A 22209-nucleotide genomic window follows, 5' to 3' on the forward strand; every position below is an offset into this window, starting at 1 on the left:
ACAAACGTTTTTACATTGTTAGTTCATGGCCCTGCTCACATTAAGCATGATTCACTATACCACACCATTCAAAAGACAAACCTCTTGTCTTCCCATAAAAAATTTTGTCCACCACTAAAATATCGTCCGAGTTTGCTTACATCACAGTGCACCAGCAGACAGAGAAGTACTATCACGATTCTCCTCTCCTTCCCAACACCCCCCCTATCATTGAGCGAATGTTCAGCTAGCTGAGATACCCCTCCCTGATCCTCCGAAATACATGTAAAAGGTATGTGGACACAGCTCCTAATTATTGAGTTTAGGCGTTTCAGCCAACCGTTGTTGCTAATAGGTGTATAAAATCAAGCACACAGCTGTGCAGTCTTCAGATATTCCAGCGGCTGAGAGCCCTGACATCAACCCCACTGAAATTGTCGATTGCAAGCCAAGACTTCTTGTTCAACATCAGTGCCTGACCTCATAAATGCTCTTTTAACTGAACGGGCAAACATTTCCACAGACTCTTGTGGAAAGCCACCCGAAGAGTGGAGGTCATTATAGCTGTAAAGCGGGGGACAATTCCACATTAATGCCGATGGCTTTGCAATGAGATGTCCAGCAATCTCATAATAGCGATGGTCAGGTGTCCACATACTTTAGGCCATGTAACGAATGCCATGGCAGAGAAAGAAAATAATCATTCAACGGTCCACAGAAGTGTAGGGTTGATTTTCAGCAATTTTCTGTGGTCGTTGTCCATCCCGAATAGATTTGGCTCCCTTTGTTTGTGGAGTTACGTAAGAAATAAGTAAATTAACTCCCCCCTTACAGTGTATTAGAAATGACCATGGGGCTGCTTATCCTACACACACAGAAACAATCAAGAAAATGTACCACTCTTAAATAATAACAGCCTACATGCTTTTATTACAGGAGTTCATGTGGGACATTCTTCCATCTAATTATAATAAGCACGCAAAACCCAAACAAACATGTTCCTTAAAAGTTGACATAATTAATTCCGTGACCAAATCTGAAATGTATAATGAAAAAAAGAAAGGCTGCAAAAACATCGTTTACAGTGATGATTCACATTCAAAGGCATAACATCTCAGTACATACACAATGGCCCCTGAACACAAGCTCGTAAAACATGGTTCATATATTAGATTTTAAATAACACAAGGAACAGCATGCTGAGCCGCTCTCAGCGAATAACTTTATATAAGAATAAAAATATAAAAGGTGTGTATCCTTAGAACATTGCATTACTTTCTGTACATCACAGTCATATTCGGCCGCAAAACCAGGTAGAATTTCAAATACACAAAGTAACCGCAGAAATAAAGAGGAGAAAAAAAACAAAAACACATTGGAGGAGGAGAAACACACATCTGCACTACACAGCTGTTCTACGGTTCATTTGGACAGATCCAGCATTTCTAGGTGTTTTTTGGAACTGAGGAGCCATTTCAATATTTCGGATTGCACTTAGATTTATTTACAGGCGAGAATGGCGAATTTCACCGATGGAGGAAAAAAGAAATAAAAAGAAGCAACCACGCTATTTTCCAGTAAGGTAACCTCCGGAAAAGAAAGGAAAGAAAAAACAAACAAACAAACAAAAAAAAACGTACCCCAGGTAGATCTCGCACTTTCAGATCTAATGTAAAAAATAAAAAAAATAAAAAAAATAAATTAAATTAAAAAAAAACTAAAATATTCACACAGCAGTTCTGTAAACCTAGTAGTAAAACAAAAAAATGATACCCGAAATAAAGCCACGTCTATTCTCGGCGCAACACCGTCCCATGTACACAGCGCTGAACGACTATTTTATTTATTTATTTCATTTTCGCAGCTGATCTAAACGCATCACACACCAAGAACGTCTACAGGATCTAGTACACGGCGAGATGAACTGCTGTAGTTAGTTTTTTTTTTTTTGTCTTGTGGCAACAAAGAAAGAAAGAAAAAAAAAAAAAAACAGCACATAGCTAGCACGTCTCGGAGATGAAACGTCTGTAAGGTTCGCGAGTGGTTACGCACATCATCCCACTCCCACTGTCACTGATGCAGCACGCCCTCTATTAAAGCGAACAAAGCGAGCTCTGAATATTAATGATAACTCTGAAGTGATGGGGGTAGACACAGTGATGGAAAAACCTAGAGTCAAATCTCAACCACATCTTGCGTTTAGGCCTGCACATAAACACATTCGGCTGAGGATCGCGGAAAGAACAGCCACAGATTTTCACATACACTACAGGCCAAAAGCACAGAAGCAAGCAAACCCATTATAAACAAAGTCAACTCATCCGGCATGTTCACTGAAACCTATTTTAACCAAAGTTCCCTTGGTTTCAACTGGGGATATCACTCCAAGTCATTATGGAAGAGCCTTCATAGTCTTTTTTGAAGTCCCTTACATTGCACAGTAGGCCACGTCACAAAGTCCCTTACGTTAACCACTTTTAAATTATTTGCAAATTCCTGATGTAAAACACCCTGATTCAATAAGATTCAGCAGGAAGGTCAAAATAAATTAGGAATTAGTTATTGGGCATTTTAATCTGTATTAATAAATGTATTGCCATCTGTTTTCTCTTAAAACACCCGATTTTAAGATAAAATGTTAGTGTTACTTCCACTAACTTCACAACTTTTGGCCCGCACTGCATCGTGCAAACGTGGCGCTGGAAAAGCCCTCAGACTGGGAAATGAAATGGCGAGAGAGCCCTGATATTAAAGCGATATTTAAGACCAATGTACTGCATTTTGCTCATATTTCCTTTTTTTCTCTCCACTCATGACAATGGTTTTATCTGTGATTCGATTTTTACCGCCTCTCTTTGGCCTGTAAACAGGCTGTTTTTGCTACTCTGCCTGTGAGAGTATTATAAGTAAATGATCTCTGCTCTGATTTGTTCCCCTCCACTGTGTCTCATTCAGAAAGCAGTGTAGGTTCCCGTTTCAATACTGTTTTTAACATGTGCTCGCTAACTTCAACCCACTACTCAGAAAGCTCCCGACTTATGTTGAAAAAGTGGTTGTCCAGCGAGTGGCCTGGGCTAGGTTAGCATCACTGAACTAATTCGCCAGCCATGCAAAGCTTTTTTTGCAAAGCTTTTTTGAACATAACATAAAAGAAACTTGTGAATAATTGCTCTGTCTGGCTGTAAGATTTGCTTTAGAACTGTAGTGTATCCCCATTTTTGGTCTTGCCAGCTGTGTAAGTTGCTAACCAGCCAGATGGCGGAGTACACTGCTGATGGCGGAGTCGTTTGCATCAGCAGTCGTTTATAGGAGATGGGAGTCGTTTGCTACTTGCTACAAACTGAACGTTATAGTTTTGAAATATTAAGAATCTGAAAGTAGTTTTCTGCTATGACTTATGAAAAGCTTTCTCTGCCATTACTGTCAGGTCTGAAAAGCGATATGCCTCGAATCGCAATGACTTCTGGGCAGGTTTTGCTGCTGATATTGACCCTTGTGTTCACTCATTTCTTCGCCTGGACGATAAACAAGATTACATCAGGTGAAAGAGGCAGATATGTAAATGTGTTGGTCACAAAAACGATAAATTCACAATCTTCCAATTTGCCTGTGCGGCTCAGTTTCCATCGTATGATTCAAAGCGTCTTCTACAGCAGATGCACATTGCTCAATGTGTCTTCCTCTAACTTCACTCTCAGCCGTGTGCAGCCCTCTTTTAGTCTGGCGTCTCCCGTTTGTCCACCCCCACTGACCAGTAAAAATATCTGAGTACCTGCATGTCTTGTCAAGCATATCGTCTGCAAAGCCACTCTTACACACTGAGGAAGCAGCAGAATTCACAACACAGCAATGATAAATTATTTGGAGCACTTAAAAAGGCAACAGGAATTAGCGCAGTGTGCAAAGTCTTACCCATCCAGTGGGGCTATTAGCTATACACATTTACACACACGCGCGCACGCATACAAACAGTGCATTCGCTCGAGGCCTAATAAAGCAGCTGAATGGCTGAGTGATCTTCACCCACGGAGCAAGGTGGGACCACGTAAGAGCACAGAGAACAGGCAAAGCGTCTATGGATGGCTTCCAAGAAAGTACATGATGTTTAACTTAATGGTGAAATGCTATCCTTGTAAATGAATGTTCAAGTGATCGGCTTAAAGGAGTCTTAAAAGGAGCTTAACTAGTGACAGGCTCAGTTCATAAAGACGTGCCTTGACTTGAGAAAAGGATTCTTCCTCCACTTCTCTACATGTCTGTAGTCTGATGGTTGTGGTAAATTTTTCCCCACACTTCTTGGATCTTCTTGCACCATTTGTCTGCATTGCCGTTGGGGTCCATTAAATAATAGGTTCTGTTTGGCTGCATGGGGGGAGGATTCAGAGATTACGATAAACCCTATCAAGCTACACAAAGTTCAAAACATGAAATCTACCTGTACGCTTGGAAAGATATAGCTTCTGGCTTGGAGATGAAATACAGACCTTTAAATTAATGTGGAGATTCTTCATGCTTATATATGATATGTACTATAATGGTTTATTAAAGGAACTCTCCATTGAAAGGAACCAAACGCGGTTCTTCTATGGCTTTAAGGCAAAGAGCCCTTTTTGACACCTTTATTTTGAAGTGTGCTTTCGCATCCAGTCACGTGCAAAAGTTTGGGCACCTCTGGTCAAATGACAGGTTTTGTTTATTTTCTAGGTGAAAACGAGCAAAATGTCCTCTGCACAATTACTTTTAGCATAAAATGTGATCTGTTATGGCCCATTTTATATTGTGTTTTATTATTTTTATCAGTGTGTTAAACTCAGTAAATTAACAGAAATTGTGCGCTAAAATATGCAAAATATGACATTTTAAGTTCTCTGTAGAGGTTGTGTTCATATATTTCCATGTAAAAAATGAAGGAAATGAATTTCACAGGAGGTTTTCAAACTTCTGCACACGACTGTGAGCACTTGATACATTTTGAAGTGAACGGTGGTTGAAATCGTACCGTGTGGACGAAGAACGTCTTGAAGTTCTTGGCCTCCGGTCGCAACTCTGGAGACCATGGAATCTCCCCCTTGAGGACTTTATTTACAGGATCCACATAATAGAGGTGTGGCCCCTCAGTTAGTAGCAGCTGCCTCCGACGAGCAAATAACCCCTGTGAGGATACAGCAAAACAAACAATAAGTTCATACTGTTGCCTTGGGCCAAAAGGTTACGGCCAATTGCAAGCCACAGACTACAGAGGGCGCTCTCTCTGAGGATAAAGTCAAAACAAGGCTACATTCTACACAAACAACAAACAACCTGTTTAGTCAGATGTACAAACGTGCTCTACACCCTTAAAAATGATGGTTCTTCAAAGGCTCTTCTCAAAGAACCCTTTGCATGATTAAAGGGTTATTTGCTTTGTGAAATGGTGTTCAGAGCCTTTTCAAAAAGGTTCTTCTATTATAACAAATTTGACATTGTAACAACAGAAGAACCCGTTTTGGTGCTATATAGAACCCTTTTTAAAAAGGTTCTATATTGAACCATCTACAGCACATTCTCCATCAGCCTGAAGATCCATTTCACCATGCAGGGAACCCATTAATCATGCCGAGTGTTCATGGTTCTATATAGAATCATTTTGTTTAGTAAGGAACTATAAAAGAACCATCTTTTTAAATAGAGTGGGTAATAAGAACATGCTCACCTTTCTTTTGTCAACTGGTCCCATTTTAAGTATCAAATTATTTTCAACAAACTGGTGCCTTAAAACAGAAAGAGACACAGCGGAAAAGAAGTTATTATGATGTTCCTGACAGGTCAGAGCCAAGGAGGACCACCTTAAATGCTGTAATTTCATCAATACAGAAGAAATTATTATGGTGAATTCTGGGTCATCAGCTGAACTTCCTAATCCTAATACACTGAAACAAAATAAACCCTGAAGCATAGTCGTTTTCTGCCTGTAAAGAATGCAAATACATATAGCAAGAACATATAAATGTGCATACAGCAGAGCTAACTCTGATCTTTGTGGAAATATCAAGCATAAGACTTGCTGACCAAACTGCTAAAGCAGTTTCTACATGAGGCAACCACGTTGCTGAAATATGCTGGCACCTACCAAGGGTTCCCACTAGTCTGTTTCTGCAGGAGAAGTTGCTTCTCCTCGCTGGAGAACTGCAGGTCCAGCTCAAAGGAGTTGTTGTCCAGGCCGTGGATATATTGCTCAATGTTGCTGCTGGACCTCAGTGGGAGCAATATGCCTGGTACTGAGAGAGCCTGAGAGGAGCTGGACTGCACCACCTCCATGTTGCTGAACTGGCTCAAGAGGTCATCATACTGGCCAAAGAGAAATTACCAAAAGTACTGTAAGTATATATTTATACATGTGTGTTCAGACAACGCTCATCTGATCTCGTCATCAGAGGCTTGTTCAGGTGAATCTACTTACAGCTATTTTTGAATGGACATTGTCATGAAATAAGGACGTCAAATACTAAGAAATTCATTAAATAATATAAAAATTAAAAATTCTTCAAAATGTTTATGCTGGTAACATAATTCCTAATGAAAAAATACTAAATTAGAAACGAACGCAAAATAAAAGCAATTTCATTATTTAGCAATTAGCAGTGGAGCTTGACCGGGCCGTAAGCCTTTCAACCATGGTAGTGGAGTTTGCTGGGGGAGCAAGCCAGGGGTTTTTCACTGTAGTTTCTGCCTGGGCTGCTAGCTGGGAGGCTCTTCACTGACTGGGACATGAGTTGGGAGACTTTTCATCACGGTAGAGCTAGAGTTTGACTCGGCTGCGAGCAGAGACACTTTTCACCACTGTATTGGAGTTTGACCGGGCCATGAGTTGGGCTGTGAGCTAGTAGTTTTTCACCGTGGTGTTTTACTGGGCAATGAGACAAAAAACTCTTTACCACACAAGTGGAGTTTAACTGGGCCACAGCCCAGATGACTATATATTATGGTCCGGAGAGTTTTCCCCTTGCCAGCTGAGGAATTGTGTGTATGTGTTTTCATCACCAATTGCAAAGATGACCAATTATTCTTTGAGGAATATTAAAGTTCTACTGAATTGATCTTATGAGCATTGTTGGGTTTAAGAGGGCATTATATAAATGACTTCTAGCAAAAACCTACATTTCATTCCACTTTGTTCCAAATAAAATAAACTGAATGTTACAAAAATCCAACCAAAGGCAGTGAAACTCAAGCACTGTTCAGAAAATTTTAAGAAGAAAGTTTGACAGCATCTGCAGACAATGACACTATCTGATATCGTTTATGTGACAGTCAAGCTCACATTGCCATAGTACTCCTCATCATCCTCAGCCATGGCAGGCAGGTACGGAGTTAGTTTTGGAGGTGTCTGCGAGTGGAGGTTCTCCCATGAGATGCCTTCAAAGAAAGGATGGACCTTCAGTGGATTGTAACCACCCATATCCTCACAGCCTAGCCGCTTGGTGGGGTCCAAGCACTGCGAAAGTAAAAACATATACAGTAAAACCACTAGAGCTAACTCATGAGTATTCATTTATAGCTGCTTTCCCAGACCCAGGTTCAACCCTAACCTGGATTAAATAGGGTTTTTTAAAATGATGAAACACCACAGGAATCACAGTTTAGTACAAGACCAGATTCAATCCACATTCAAGAAACCAGCCCCTATATTAAAATGAATGGTTCACTGAAAAAATTCAAATGTACACAATTTTCCATTTACACCAGATGTGTTCAATCAGCCAAGATCTGTTTGGTATCTGAAATTTGCTTATCTAGTTTTGCAGTGGGGCTTTATAGCTTTGTAGTTCCACTGCAAAACTAAAGTAGACAAATTTGAATACCAGCAAAAAATTGTATACACTTTTTGTCAAGCTTTCCCTTTAAACCTCTATGAGCCCGTATCATCTGCTGGCCCAGATAACATTCCGGGGTGTGTGCTGAAGTGTAGTGCAGACCAACTCTCCGAGGTGCTGACAGACATCTTCAACTCCTCTTTAATCCAGGCAGTTGTCCCCACCTGCCTGAAGACCGCCACCTTCATCCCAGTCCCTAAGAGCTCCGCAGTGACAGGACTGAGTGACTATCAGCCAGTAGCCCTCACCCCGATAGTCACAAAGTGCTTTGAAATACTGGTTATGACCCACATCAAAGCCAACATTGACGTCACTGGCGATCCACACCAGTACGTGTACCGGAAAAACCGATCCACAGAGGATGCCATCTCCTCTGTGGTCCACACTGCCCTCACCCACCTGGAGAGTAAGGACTCTTACGTCCGTATGCTCTTTGTGGATTTCACATCTGCCTTTAACACCATGATTCCCCAGACCCTGGCTTACAAACTCCACACACTTGGACTGAGCACCTCTCTCTGCAACTGGGTCCTGGACTTCCTGACTAACAGGCCGCAGTCTGTGAGGATCCACAACATCTCCTCCTCCACCATCATCCTCAGCACCGGCTCCTCTCAGGGCTGTGTGCTGAGCCCCCTCCTGTTTACACTGCTCACATATGACTGCTCAGCCGTCCATTCAGGCTGTCATACTGTAAAGTTTGCGGAAGACACGGCAGCGGTTGGATGCATCAAAAATAGTGATGAGTCTGGCTATAGGCAGGAGGTGGAACATCTGGAGAGTTGGTGCAGTGAGAACAATCTCTGCATCAACGTGAAGAATACAAAGGAGATGATTGTGGATTTCAGAAGGGACAATACCATCCCTCCCCTCCCCCTACATGTCGGCGGATCTGCAGTGGAAGTGATCTCCAGCTATAGGTACTTGGGCGTACACAGGAGCTCAGTCCTCACCTCATTCTACAGATGTGTGGTGGAGAGCGTTCTGTGCTCCAGCTTCACCGTGTGGCATGGAAGCTGCTCTGCGGCAGAAGGGAAAGCTCTGCAGTGGGTGGTGAAGGCTGCACAGAGGACTTTTGGAGTCAGCCTTAACACCACCATGGACATTTACACCTCCAGATGCAGGAAAAGGGCCACTGGCATCATGAAGAATCCCACCCATCCAGCACACACACGTTTTGTCCTGCTCCCATCAGGTAGGAGGTTGCGGAGCATTAAGAGTAAAACAACCAGACTGAGGAACAGCTTCTTCCCTGAAGCCGTAAGACTCTTAAACTCCAATCACATCACTGCAATGGCACTTCATGTCCACTTATTTATCTCTGCTGCTGTACTGAACCAGTGCCTCCACTATATCACCCCTCCACTATATCACCCCTCCACTATATCACCCCTATACATGTCACTTTATAACTCACCAGTATTAAGATCTGCCTCGTACTCATGCTGCTGTTATTTTTTTATTTAGTATTTATTGTTTATTGTTCACTGTTCTTGGGAGTTAACTGGGACCTTGAGTACACTATTTCATTCCAGCTCATGTACCACGTGTGATGTGAATGACAATAAAGCCTTATCTTATCTATAAATGACATTAGAAATAAGACAACAACAAAAACATTCCACCAATTGCTTTCCTTGTCATACAGACAGAAGGACTTACGTTTTGTTATCGAAGTGAATTGTCTGGTTAAACTCGCAACATGTAGAAGCACTGCTAGCTTCTGCAACACATGATCAAAGGCTAGCATAGTCAACATGTTTTAAAGTATTTATCACAGTCAATTAAAAAAGTAGGTTCTGTCTCTTTGAGATGTTTTCAGAGAAACAGATGCTTTTAAGGAGGAAACAGACATGTCTGGTGTTTGGTTAAAACTGGATCTAAGACACCAACATAGCTAACAAACACCAGATAATGTCAATAGTGTCAATAGACCCAATAGACCCACATTTTCTTCTGAAAATGAACCCCCAAAACTTCTCCTGCCTCACTCAGTCCAGGCCTTCATTAAGGTCGCACAGACGTGTTGATGTGGTGAAACACATGTGAACTATAATAATGAACAAAACATTTCAGACAACACGTGCTGTGCTCAATTCCCACTTCCCTGCAAAATCAGACTCCTCTTCAGATTCAAGTTCTTCACACGGACATACAGTCTTGAGATTACATTTGTGGCTTAAGACTGAAAGTTAATAAGAAGGAACCACAGAAATATAATGTAATCTGTTCCATCCATGTGGTGCAGATTGTCCTAGACCACATCAACACACCTGTGCCACCTTAATGAATGCCTGGATGCAGTTTGAGCGGGTTGAGAGACGTTTTGGTAAAGCTTCCGGTGACAGTTGATTTCTAGTGTTTGTTAGTAACGTTAGCATCAAGAGTTAAATTTGATTTGAACACATACATATCTTGGCTGACCGACTACATTCAGGATAAGAGGAAAGGTTTACAGTACTTAAAGAAACTGGCTTCCGAAGTTATAAATCATGAACCACTAGGAACTATATTTTCAGTGGATAATCAAATTAGGTAGTACACCCAATATCTCCACTCATGGGAACCCACTGTCCTGCATAGATTTCTCGATTCCCTGCCTCAACATACCTGATCCAGTTCACTGCTCTAAAGCTCTAGGCCTGGAGCTGAAAACCACTGCTGTAGGTTTTAATGTGCTGAACTGCTTGTTTCAAAATGTGGTCCATAGACAGTTAAGTCTAAGACACAATTCAACACTGGTGATTTTCCTAGGTACTTTCAGGAACCCAAGTTTCTTAAGCAAACAGAACAAACTCACTAATAGCTTCTCCACCAGGTCCTTAGCTTTGGGAAAGAATTTCTCGGGAAATTCATACTCCAGTTTTATTATCTTCTGGAATATCAAGTACTCATTCCTGTTAAAAGACAAACAGAAAGAAGGCAACATGACAGAACAGAGACAATAAAGCATCTAGCATTGACACACTGGGGCCCTACTGAGATCTCTTTAAAGAGATGGCTTCAATGAACAGGGTGAATGTACAGTCACATGGCTATGAGTATTATGTTTTTAACGGCCGTCCGAGACAATCTGCTGGTTGTAGTGTAACCATGAGGCAAGCGGGCCACGTGACGTAGTGGTTGGGGTTTTCTCAGAGCCTTCAGACTCTCTACACAAACAAGTCATAAACACCAAAGCCATTACTTCCTGTTATTTCACACCACGTTTCTTATTAAGAAGAAAAAAAAAAGAAGAAGAAGAAGAAGAAGAAGAAGGAAAAAACAGCAATTACACCAATGGTCCCTCTACAGCACAACAGTCGAAATGCAAAGTCATACTTGCTTGATGTAACAGAGACGCAGGAATAGAGAAAATAGGAAAGGCGAGATAGGGGGGCTTACGCTGCTCTGAAGGGGGGCAATCCGGCCACCAACTGGTAAACTATACAGCCTAATGCCCAAAGGTCCGAACTGAAAGCAAAGAAGAGAGAAAATGAGCATTTTTAAATGTGCACACATGAGCAGCTTCAGGTTTGCCTCTCATTTAATATTTAAAGAGCATTTTGGTCAATTATGGTTTTTCCACCTATTGTGTTCACAGTTAAAAGCACAGATAATCGGTGAACTAAGTAAAATAAATAAGATAAACTACCTTTTACACGCTGATTTCTCTGTCAGCAGCTCAGGAGAAACATATTGCGCAGTCCCAACGAAAGAGTTTGCTCTTGCTGGAACGCCAGAGGAAAAAAAATAAAAATAAAAAACCACAGTTACACCTAACATACGTGACAAATCCATGAAAGCAAAGACTGAATTTCCAGCATGCACAACAGCTTTGCTGACAAATGAGCATAAACAGAGTCAGGGCTTTGACTCATCATGTGTTTTCCTTCTATGTTTAAAATGTTTGCATACAGTATATCCCATATTTATGATGGGGGGTGGGGGTTGGTGAATGTATCTATAAATAACAAAGGCCAGCTTATCTCTGACCTACAGCAGGGTTAAGGTAAGTTAACTACAACAGTGGAGTAAACACTGCCTGGAGAAGAGGGAAGTAGAAGTGAACAAAAACAGCCCTCCTTCATAGTAGATTCCACCTTACTTTGAGCTCCATCGGAGGAAAACTGTTTCGCAGTTCCGAAATCTGTGATCTGAATGTGCATTTCCTCATTCAGTAAAATATTCTCCGGCTTCAGGTCCCTAGGATAAGGAAATCGGCAGAAAACGGGCAAGAATGGCAAAAACAAATGAACGAAAATACACATCCACAAAAATCCCTCAGCAGCGACTTACCTGTGAATAATTCCTACTGAATGCAGATGCTCAAGAGCACACGTTATTTCTGCAGTGTAGAACCTTGTGCAAGTCTCATCAAAAGAGCCTATTTTGCGAATGTATCGAAGCAACTCTCCATTCTTTGCATAACTAAGTCCAAAATCTTAACAGAGCAATGTTAAGGAGGATGATGATAATAATAATAATAATATCAAATTCAAATACAGCTCAGTGTAGCAGTTATTCATATTCACAATGCTAAAAAGGATACATAATTTTTCAGCATCTTGAAATGTGAAGTACAGCTTTACAAAAAAGGGATGATTTAAACTCGACAATATGTCCCTCTCCCTCTTCACATAGTGTGTTTTATTCTCCTTCCTGATGTGCATCTTCTCCAGAATCTTAACTAAAGACAAACAAAACAAACAAACAACATAAAAACATAAATCAGCGAAGGCATTTGAATAAATACAAAGTAAAAACAAAGGTTATCGGGTGTGTGTGTATATACACACACACACACACACACACACATTATATATATATAGCTTAATTCCAAAATTCTGTATATGCACTGCAAAATGTTTGGATATGCCTTGGAAAGTGGTTTGAAAAGAACGATGGCTGGCATATAAATCATGTTTACTTGTATAATAAAAGTGGTGTTAGTCATAATATAGCACTGATATGTCTGTATGTGTAAAGCCCACTCCCAATATGTATATCATAAATTCATAAGACGAAATCACTCATATGTATATACAGAAAATTCATTAAACATTACTTGCATATTCCTTTCCTGTAGACAACTCTTTTGCTAGAACAACCTGGAAGTTAGAAACAAAAAAATAGCATTCAAAAACAAACATCATCACTAGGACTGGAGAGAAAATTTGAAAAAACTGATTGTGACCGCTAGTGGAATACAGGCTTATGTTAAGACCAGCTGGAGTCATGTTTTGTCCCCTTCTACAACGTATCGGGCCAGTTCAAGCCCAAGCCTGTGCTGTACCGATTTTAAATGTACTTTACTTACTAATGAACTTAACTGCAATATCAAGCGATTCATCATTTGAAATGTTTTTAGTCGAGGCCTAATCTTCATGTTGTTCTAAAACCAGAATCTTTCTATACACGACATTTTCCACTTTTATTTTTTAATTTTTCATTTGAGCTCAGCAAAATTTCACGACGAATAGACCAATAAAAAAAAGCTCCACAATTGCTTGGAATAAAATTTCACTTTTAATTTCTACTTTTTAAATGAACTTACACTAAATGTAAAGTCCCCATTTCTTTGAACAGCAAAGATATGAAACACTGGCCCAATATGTTACGGAAGGGGGGGGTTAAAAACACCAGTGATATTGCAGTTCAGTCCAACAATAAGGATAAACTGCACTAACAATAGCGATTTAATCCACATGCAAATCGAACGAAGTCCTGACATTGCAAAACAAAATGACTCACGGTTGAAAATGACCCCTCCCCGAGGATCTTGCCAAACTTGAAGTCCTCAGACCATTTCTTGCGCTGAGGCTGCGGGCTCTGTGTAGTGGGCTCAGTGGGACCCTCCATGCCGACAGGCTGTGGGCAGCTGGGGCTCTGCCGGACCCTCAGCGTGCAGAGAGGAGCCTGGGAGCACGGCGGGGCCGTGCTGGGCTGAGTGAGAGCAGCATCGTACTGGCAGGGCAGAGGAGACAGCCGTTTCACACACAGACACATAAACACACACAAACACGCACAAACGCGCAGGCCAAGAGGAACAAGTGCGCCTTCAGCGCCGAGGCAGCAGCTGATAAAGCAGAGGCTGCTTCCGCACGGGGCAGGGCTGGGTTTGTTTATGTGCACGGTTAGGCTACAGGTGCAGCTCCAAGTCAGACATTTCCTTCAGCCCTTTAAGAAGCAGGGATAGGCCGGCTGAGCCATGCTTGGAAAATAAGGGCTATTCAAGGGCTCTTTTTCTTTTTTCTTCTCCTTCTTTTCTGACTCACAACATGCCAAAGCATCTATAACACTTAGGCTCAATGTTTATGCCCATATCTGTGTAATATGATGGAATATAGAGCACAAAAAACGTGTGAATCAAAATAAAACAGCTTTGTGTATTTTTGAGTTTCTCATTTAACTTGCATGTTAGTGTCACAGATTATAGCGCATAATTAGAAAAGTTACCGAATAGGAAGTCTCAATAAACGAATAGCCTGCAGCTTAAGGAATTATTATAACTTTGACAACGTGTACTGTATGTAATTACATGGACTGTCAGATGTGGAAAACATACAGATAAACTGTGCTTAAGTGAGCAGTGTGTGAAAATCATATAATAAAAAAAAAAAAAAATTAAGCATGAAACCAACAATACACCCAAGTGAAAGTCAACTGTCAACATTTAAACATGCTCAAGTAACTAAAAGCAAGAAGTAAGTGGTTTACCAGATAAGTTTAAGAGTGAAAGCTTGTTTTCTTAGGTGGTGAGTGGTGTGGTGACTAACGGGTGTTACTGATTACTGATCTTTACGCAAAGATGAATTGGCATGGTGGCAGGCAGGCAGTTTCATTTTACAACGATATGAATTTGTTTGGATGTTTTATTACAAGAGGTAATTCGAGTTTCCTGGAACGCAACTGAAAAAAAAACAGAGAAAAAGAGCGAAACCAGTACTTCGAAGGTCAAAATGAAAACTTTTTTTTTCCTCCTGGAAATGTAATTGAGAAAGAAAACAAGTATTCAGCTTCAATTATACTTGAGCGAAGCACAAATCTATGGCACGCTTTCAGAAAAAAACTGGACCTTTAGGGCAGGAACGCTGTCACTGGGGTCAGACTCTCAATGGTACATTGAGACATTCTACTTTTACTCTATACAGTCTCCTGATTTCACTCTATTTTAATACATAAACAAAGTTATGTAAGAAAGTGAATCTTTAATAGTACTCAGTGAAAATCTCCCAGTGCTCTCAAACTGCACCCACCCAGACAGCAAGCATATATTGGTCCTCTAGATTAATAAGGTTGGCCCCCCACTGGCTGTATGCCACTGCTGGTCCACCCTCGGACCACCAGGATTAATTTTACATTTACAGCATTTGGCTGACGCTCTTATCCAGAGCGACTTACAATATGACCGCTTTACTCAGGTAGGCGAAGGTGGTGTTGGGAGTCTTGCCCAAGGACTCTTATTGGTATAGTGTAGGGTGCTGCCCAGGTGGGGGATTGAACCCCAGTCTACAGTGTAGAAGGCAGTTAGAGGTGTTAACCACTACACTAACCAACCATTAATGTCCTGCAAACAAGCTTTAGCTAGTTTTTAATCTTCTTAAACATATTTTAAATGCACAGAGCCTTTTATTTTGGAAAATAAACAAATATTACAAATAACTGAAAGAAAAAAAATATTAGTAGGCCTGATATAAAATGATTTTATAGAAAATATTGCTGACACTGAGCTCGATTAAAATGATTTACTAAACTAATTTACAAAGTATACCTGAAGAAAGGAAGGAAGGAAAAATAAGTAACTAAGCTTTGCAAATCAGTGGGCCGACAGGGGTCTGCTTTCCTCTTGCTATCAGGGCAGGTCTTCACTAAGGTTGCACAAACTTGTAAATTTGGGGTTAAGGCACTGTATGACTCGTCAGCAATAACCAAATCTACACTAGCCACCTTTACATGCAGCCTGATACTCCGTTAATAATCCGACTAATAGCTTAATCGGAATAGAATAACGTCCATGTAAACACCTCAGTCGGAACAGACTAATCCGATTGAGGCCAATCGGAATACAATTTCTATCTGAATGAACGAGGTGGGTAAACCTCTGAATATCCGTGTAAACGCCTGAATCCGATTACACTCCAATCGGAACGTGTAGTACGTTCTGCGCATGAACTTGGTCTGCAGAGGAGACGAAGTTCATACTCTGAGCTTTTAAAGACAGCGGTGGGACGCACGTCCAGCTTCTGTGTCTCAGAGCACGACGTCTTCCTCTCGCCGCTTCCTTTATAAGGACATGTGAAGGACATTTTTCTGAGTCTGACGTCAGTTTAAAGCAGTTAAAAACACAAGCACTGCTCACTGCTGCTCATCTCACTGGACTGGACCTCACGTGATGTTCGCTGTCATGGTAACGTTCACTCTAAGCGCTACTCCATGCATGCGTGTCATTTTGCATTGGATTACTTGTAGTGAGCATGTAAACGAAGATTTTCATCAGACTGTTGAATAGAGTGAGAATAAACACCTCAGTCTGAACCTGTAATCCGATCGTTTTCAATCGGACTGGCAAAAAGCTTTGCATGTAAACACAGCCAATGTCTAGTTACCTTCAGCTACCTTCAGTTTTGTTCATTTTTATCATTTACAGTAAGGCATGCTGGGCCTTAAACCACATCAAGTTTTGGGGATGTATTTATGGGACAAACTGGTTGGTTCATGGGCTTCTAGTGTTTGGTGACAACAATAGCCTCCATCGTTAAACTAAAGAAGCAAAATCTGGACACCAAACTTGGGTTGGCTGATCAGCTTCTCGGGGGTAAGTGGAAATTGGAGCAAATTTGTTTTTTGTTCCCCCTCGCCACTCACTTTAAAGTCACAAAGCAGACAGTGTAAAATATGAAATGTTTTGTACTAATTCAGGCTCCCTGGTCATTAATGACCATGGAGATTTACACTGTTTGTGCCTCGGGCGACAACTTTTTCTGGACAGTCGCCTTTTTTTCTGATAGTGTATTAAAGTACAATTACTTGAGTGTTTTCCACCCCAGTGGACTGCAAGCAAAAACCTCTTATAAGACACTCAGAAATGAGCCCGAAGTTAAATTAGCGCGTTTCAAAATAGGAACCCGATGACAAGAAACAAGGCAGCATGTGACTTTTCCACTCCATTCACAAAAATACGTCAATAAAATGCTGTTAACCCGTCAAACAAAGACTGCTCTCAGGGAAAGAAAACTCCAGTACGAGTGTAAAAAAGTAAACATGATGTTTTTGTTTTTAAAAAAAGGCTTTGACCGGATGGCCATGCAAATTACAGAAGGGCCACTTCCCTGCCTCAAGTCAATCAGTCCTCATTTGTTTGTGAGCGTAGCAAAACAAGCCACGTTCTGAGAGGGTTCTGTTATTAGTGTGTACAGGCTGGTACTTTCCAGACACCTGCCACAGAGAGCACCAATCTACAACAATAACTTGTCAAACACACTCAACCACAGAAACCAAAGGGGCTTTTCCCACCCAGCCTGTAACTCCCAAACACGGCCGGCTCCTCTCAGAGCAGGAGGAGTTACTGTACACACGACTAGATTTAGGCTCAATAACAACACAGTTAGGGTCGAGGGTCAGTTCACATCTTTAGGTCAGCACAGGTTCAAGATGTTCACAGTATTCCGAACACAATATTATAAACTAAACAAGACAACAACAAAAAAAGGAAATTGTAAGAATGAGCGAAATGGCAAAAATAGATCAGGCATTTTCACTATATATATATATATATATATATATATATATATATATATATATATATATATATATATATATATATATATATATATATATGTATGTGTGTGTGTGTGTGTGTGTGTGTGTATTTATTATATTTTGTTTTAGATATCTAGTAAGCTTTGTGAAGAAGTTACAACAGACAAGATGCAAAACATAAGAGCAACATTTAAACAAATCACACAATGTTTTTTTTTTTTTATTCAAAGCTTGCAAAGAAAGAAACTACTGAAGAAGGAACCGGATGAAAAAACAAACAACGGATAAAAATATTAACATAAGATAACGGCACAATGAGATGACGTCCAATCGGCTACTTGTTGCTGGGCAGTTGTTGTACACTGGCTCCACAGGCTTATGCAAATTTGGAAAACCTCCAGTCAAATGATCTGTTTTGTGGACTGTTGATGTGAACATTTGTTGACATCAAATTTCAGTGCACAGTTTTACATAAAAATAAAACACGCGTCATCATTTTTGCACAGACCACATGTTAGATTTTGTTTTTCATTCGATTTTTCCATATTTCTCTGTTAAATTCAGCAAATGTACAGTAACTGTGCACTAAATTGTGCAGAAGTGGATTTTCTCTGTTGAGAACGTTTTGATTTGGTTTCACTGATTTTACAAACTTTTCCACGTGACTGTAATCTGTAAATCTGTTTTTTTTAATGATATATATGAACTTGACTGGACACAAAATACTGATAGATCGATGAGCCTCTCACAGACTTTTGTAAGCATAGTTTTCTCAGTCAAGCGGGGGAAAAAGTCAAAACTGCTCACAACAACTGTGTGGTGAGAAGAGCGTTGGAGAAATTTACTCAGAATTATTAGTCCAATAGACTGGAAAAAACTGTTACTGATGGATGTGTAATTCAGACACCTTTTATCTTGATCATCTGTAGATTGTGTTTTTTTTTCTTCTTTTTTTCAGTCCCAAAGCTCAAAAAAAAAAGTTTTGGTTTCCAGTTAAGTTAAATGTTTTGTTGGTTTTCTAAGTGAGCACATCCGCTACAGCGAACACACTTAAATATGGCTTTATTTTAAATTTGAGTGCACACCTTTTTAGTATTTGCTAAGTTTAGTAAATTGAAAAAGAAAAAAAAAAGAAAATAATGTGCCATAAATTTTGCACAAGCCATATTTTAGCTTTAGTACCCCCCCTGACTGTTTAATACCTTGTGCAGGTGTGTTCTCTGTAAAGGATGAAACTTAAGTTTCACTTATTTCACTAACTTTTGCATGAACCTGAAATTGCTCATTTATTTTGTAACAATGAACTTGACTGGCCTCTTACAGTCACTCTAGACCTAACTTTCTCAATCAAGCAAGGAACAGCATTAATAATATTAGTCCAAAATAAGATAACGTAATGAGTAACTGCCTGAGTAATCCAGATGCCCACTATCTTGATTTATTTCAGTCTCAGAGCTGAAAATAAGTGGATTAAACTCTGTTGAAGACTCACAGCTCGCTGTTAAAACCAATAACAGACTCTAAAGTACTACTTGAATGGGATTAGTTTCACATGGGGAAGTGGGGTAATGACAATTTACCACAAGACGTCTGTAAGGTTTATGACCGATTTGTACAGGATAAGAAATCTCTGTATAAATGACAGATGATTTACGCGCTGCTTTTACCCGAGAAAAGAGTAGAAAACGTGTTAAATCGTTTCATTTAGCTGTTTTTATCATTTATACAGACCATGTCTTGCTGTCAGAAGTCAATGCACTTGGTCCTCAGCATTGCCATTAGCTTGAGAATTCACAGTCAACAGACATCAGTGGATAAAATCTAACATAAGTATATACTGTCCTGACTTTAGCCACACAGAACACAAGCAAATGCTTCTTCGAGTGCCACCACACTTCAAGGAGCAATATGTAATATATTTATTGCACAGAAATCATAAAATGACCATGATATGCCTTCAGAGTTTAAGGAAACGTGCTACATTTAAAATACTGTCTTCTCCACCAACAGCGCTACAGCCAGTATGTCCTCCAAAAATTTCTGTTTGTGTTTGGGTTGTGATCTCTCCCACTGCCCATTTCCCAGTACCACTTCAACACCCCAGGTTGCCAAATATGAAACAAACACTTGCTGAAGTCATGGAAGCAAGCAGACAAACTGGATCCCAACCTAAAAAGTCTCTACAACCTTCTAAAAGGCTCCATCAGCAAAGACGTAGTTAAACGAGAGTAAATACTGGTGATGCGTTTGAAAGATGGAGACCGTTTAGAGCCCAGAAGGACCTTCCGAAGATGCTGAGGTGGCTCATTTTCTTCTGAGCAGGTAAGCACTGAGCTTCAGCTGAAGTAACCTTAACCAGTTTATTACGGCCACTCGTGGAGTCATTTCAGCGTTCGAGTACTCGTGTTCGTGCTCTGCGGCACACGTGCAGCTGGGTTATCAAGGCAGACAAGGCTGAAGTCAGCTTCCTATTTGCTGGCTTCTTGCTTGAATTTTCCCAGTTCATCTTAAATGTTGCAGCAGTAATATTCACGCATCACCAGTGTAACTGCAGCACCATCTAAGGCTGAACGGGCAACAAGGAACAAGGAGCCGGCAAACAGGCTGAGGCACCTGTATGTAACTGCAGCACCATTTAAGATGGAGCTCACTTCAGCTCCTCCTGCTTCTTAAAGGCAAGGAGTATTAAAGGATCAGTGGGCTTTTGTTATCAGGATAACAGTGGGCTTAGCTTTGGCTACCATACAGAGACGGTCAGAGGTGTAAAATTCAGGTCCAGAAAGTAAAAATCCTTCCCAGGATTTTGTTCCAACTGCATGGTGGTTTGATCTAACTAGAGAAGCCAGGCTGTTGGAACAAAATCCTGGGAAGGATTTTTACTTTCTGGACCTACATTTTACACCTCTGTAGACAGTATACATCAAAACAACCCAAACGTATACATTAGCTGATCAACTTAGTGTCTAACTTGTCGTCACTATTGTCAAAGTTGAATGTATCAGAACTGAACATTCGGCTCCTTTGTGGGGCAGTCGTGGGCTGGAGGTTAGGGAACTGGCCCTGTGACCAGAAGGTTGCTGGTTTGATCCCCAGGGCCGACGTGACTGAGGTGTCCTTAAGCAAAACACCTAACCTCCAATTGCTCACTAGGTGCTGTGGATAGGGCTGCCTGCTGCTATGGGCAAGTGTATTCACTAGAGTGTGTGTGTGTGTGTTTGTTTCACTTCACGGATGGGTTAAATGCGGAGGTGGAATTTCCCTGTTTGTGGGATTAAAAAAGTATCACTTAACTTTGTGTAGGTTTAGTGTCCTAAACCTGGCAACCTGTGTGAGTTTTGAGTCTGGGGAGGAGAGGGTGGGGGCAGACACCTCTCTCCAGTATTCTGAACTTTGGAGTACCCGTTTATAAGACTTGCTAGCTGTACTACATACTGCTCCTTTGAGCAACTCCTTTTCCACAGGACATGGCGGCACATTTACCAACACAAGCACAAGGTTTATAGAATCTGAGGTTATTTCTATGGTCCGTTCTGTAGAAGGTAAATGGCGCTGGAATCTTTCCTGACGTGGGAAAAATGACTGGCATGACACATTCAGATGGGACTAAAATGACTAAGAAACACCCAGTTCTAAAATAAGCCACACGTCTCCCAGGTTGCTGTATTCCCTAATACTTATTTTAATATATGATGTCTAATGATAAATATCACTGCAGAGTTTTCTTAGCTCCAGTGTTAGTTTTAGCATCAGTTCATTTGAAAGGACCCCACACCCTTTTTTTCCATTCTTAAACATGTTTGTCTGCACTGATCATATATTTTTGAATAGTAAAATGTTTCTCTGTGCTTCTAAATGTTGCTACTGAGCTTTTTAGTCTGTTAGCACAAGTGCTACAGATTCAGCCATACAGCCTGAGCTGAAGGTTGGACTGCAACAGTAACTAAAGGAGGCAGGACTTCACAGAATACTGACAACAGTACGGACAACACCGAGGAGAAGTGCCACTTATTAAGGTTTTCCAGGTTTGTTAAACACTAGAGGGCGTCCCAAGCAAGTCTACAATTAATGGCTTAATATGGAGCATATTTGCCGGCCAACCAGCCCTCAGTAGCTCTGATGCCGGCCAACCAGCCCTCAGTAGCTCTGATGCCGGCCAGTCAGCCCTCAGGAGCTCTGATGCCGGCCAACCAGCCCTCAGTAGCACTGATGCCGGCCAGTCAGCCCTCAGGAGCTCTGATGCCGGCCAACCAGCCCTCAGTAGCGCTGATGCCGGCCAGTCAGCCCTCAGGAGCTCTGATGCCGGCCAGCCAGCCCTCAGGAGCTCTGATGCCGGCCAGCCAGCCCTCAGTAGCTCTGATGCCGGCCAGTCAGCCCTCAGGAGCTCTGATGCCGGCCAGCCAGCCCTCAGTAGCGCTGATGCCGGCCAACCAGCCCTCAGTAGCGCTGATGCAGGCCAGTCAGCCCTCAGGAGCTCTGATGCCGGCCAGCCAGCCCTCAGTAGCGCTGATGCCGGCCAGCCAGCCCTCAGGAGCTCTGATGCCGGCCAGCCAGCCCTCAGTAGAGCTGATGCCGGCCAGTCAGCCCTCAGTAGCGCTGATGCCGGCCAGTCAGCCCTCAGTAGCTCTGATGCCGGCCA

The 22209-nt window shown here is 41.3% G+C and overlaps 1 protein-coding gene across 3 annotated transcripts in view; it reads right to left on the bottom strand.

Moving 5' to 3' along the window:
• Nucleotides 1-881: 881 nt before the first annotated feature.
• pdpk1a (3-phosphoinositide dependent protein kinase 1a) overlaps nucleotides 882-22209 on the bottom strand; it is a 28460-nt gene continuing 7132 nt past the window's right edge. For 2 of the 3 annotated variants that reach the window (XM_017707544.2, XM_017707543.2), the window contains exons 2-14: nucleotides 13566-13778; nucleotides 12880-12922; nucleotides 12364-12501; nucleotides 12111-12255; nucleotides 11920-12017; nucleotides 11467-11542; nucleotides 11217-11285; nucleotides 10633-10729; nucleotides 7280-7453; nucleotides 6089-6306; nucleotides 5672-5729; nucleotides 4979-5131; nucleotides 882-4341 (exon numbers count right to left, since the gene is read on the bottom strand). In XM_017707544.2, the coding sequence (XP_017563033.2) occupies nucleotides 4228-4341; nucleotides 4979-5131; nucleotides 5672-5729; nucleotides 6089-6306; nucleotides 7280-7453; nucleotides 10633-10729; nucleotides 11217-11285; nucleotides 11467-11542; nucleotides 11920-12017; nucleotides 12111-12255; nucleotides 12364-12501; nucleotides 12880-12922; nucleotides 13566-13778 (1596 nt within the window). In that variant the 3' untranslated portion in view covers nucleotides 882-4227. Of the gene's footprint in view, nucleotides 4342-4978; nucleotides 5132-5671; nucleotides 5730-6088; nucleotides 6307-7279; nucleotides 7454-10632; nucleotides 10730-11216; nucleotides 11286-11466; nucleotides 11543-11919; nucleotides 12018-12110; nucleotides 12256-12363; nucleotides 12502-12879; nucleotides 12923-13565; nucleotides 13779-22209 lie in introns of those variants that run through there. The other variant, XM_037535180.1, reaches the window with a different exon arrangement.

The sequence above is a fragment of the Pygocentrus nattereri genome, chromosome 27 (genome assembly GCF_015220715.1).
Source record: "Pygocentrus nattereri isolate fPygNat1 chromosome 27, fPygNat1.pri, whole genome shotgun sequence".
Taxonomy (NCBI): Eukaryota; Metazoa; Chordata; class Actinopteri; order Characiformes; family Serrasalmidae; genus Pygocentrus; species Pygocentrus nattereri.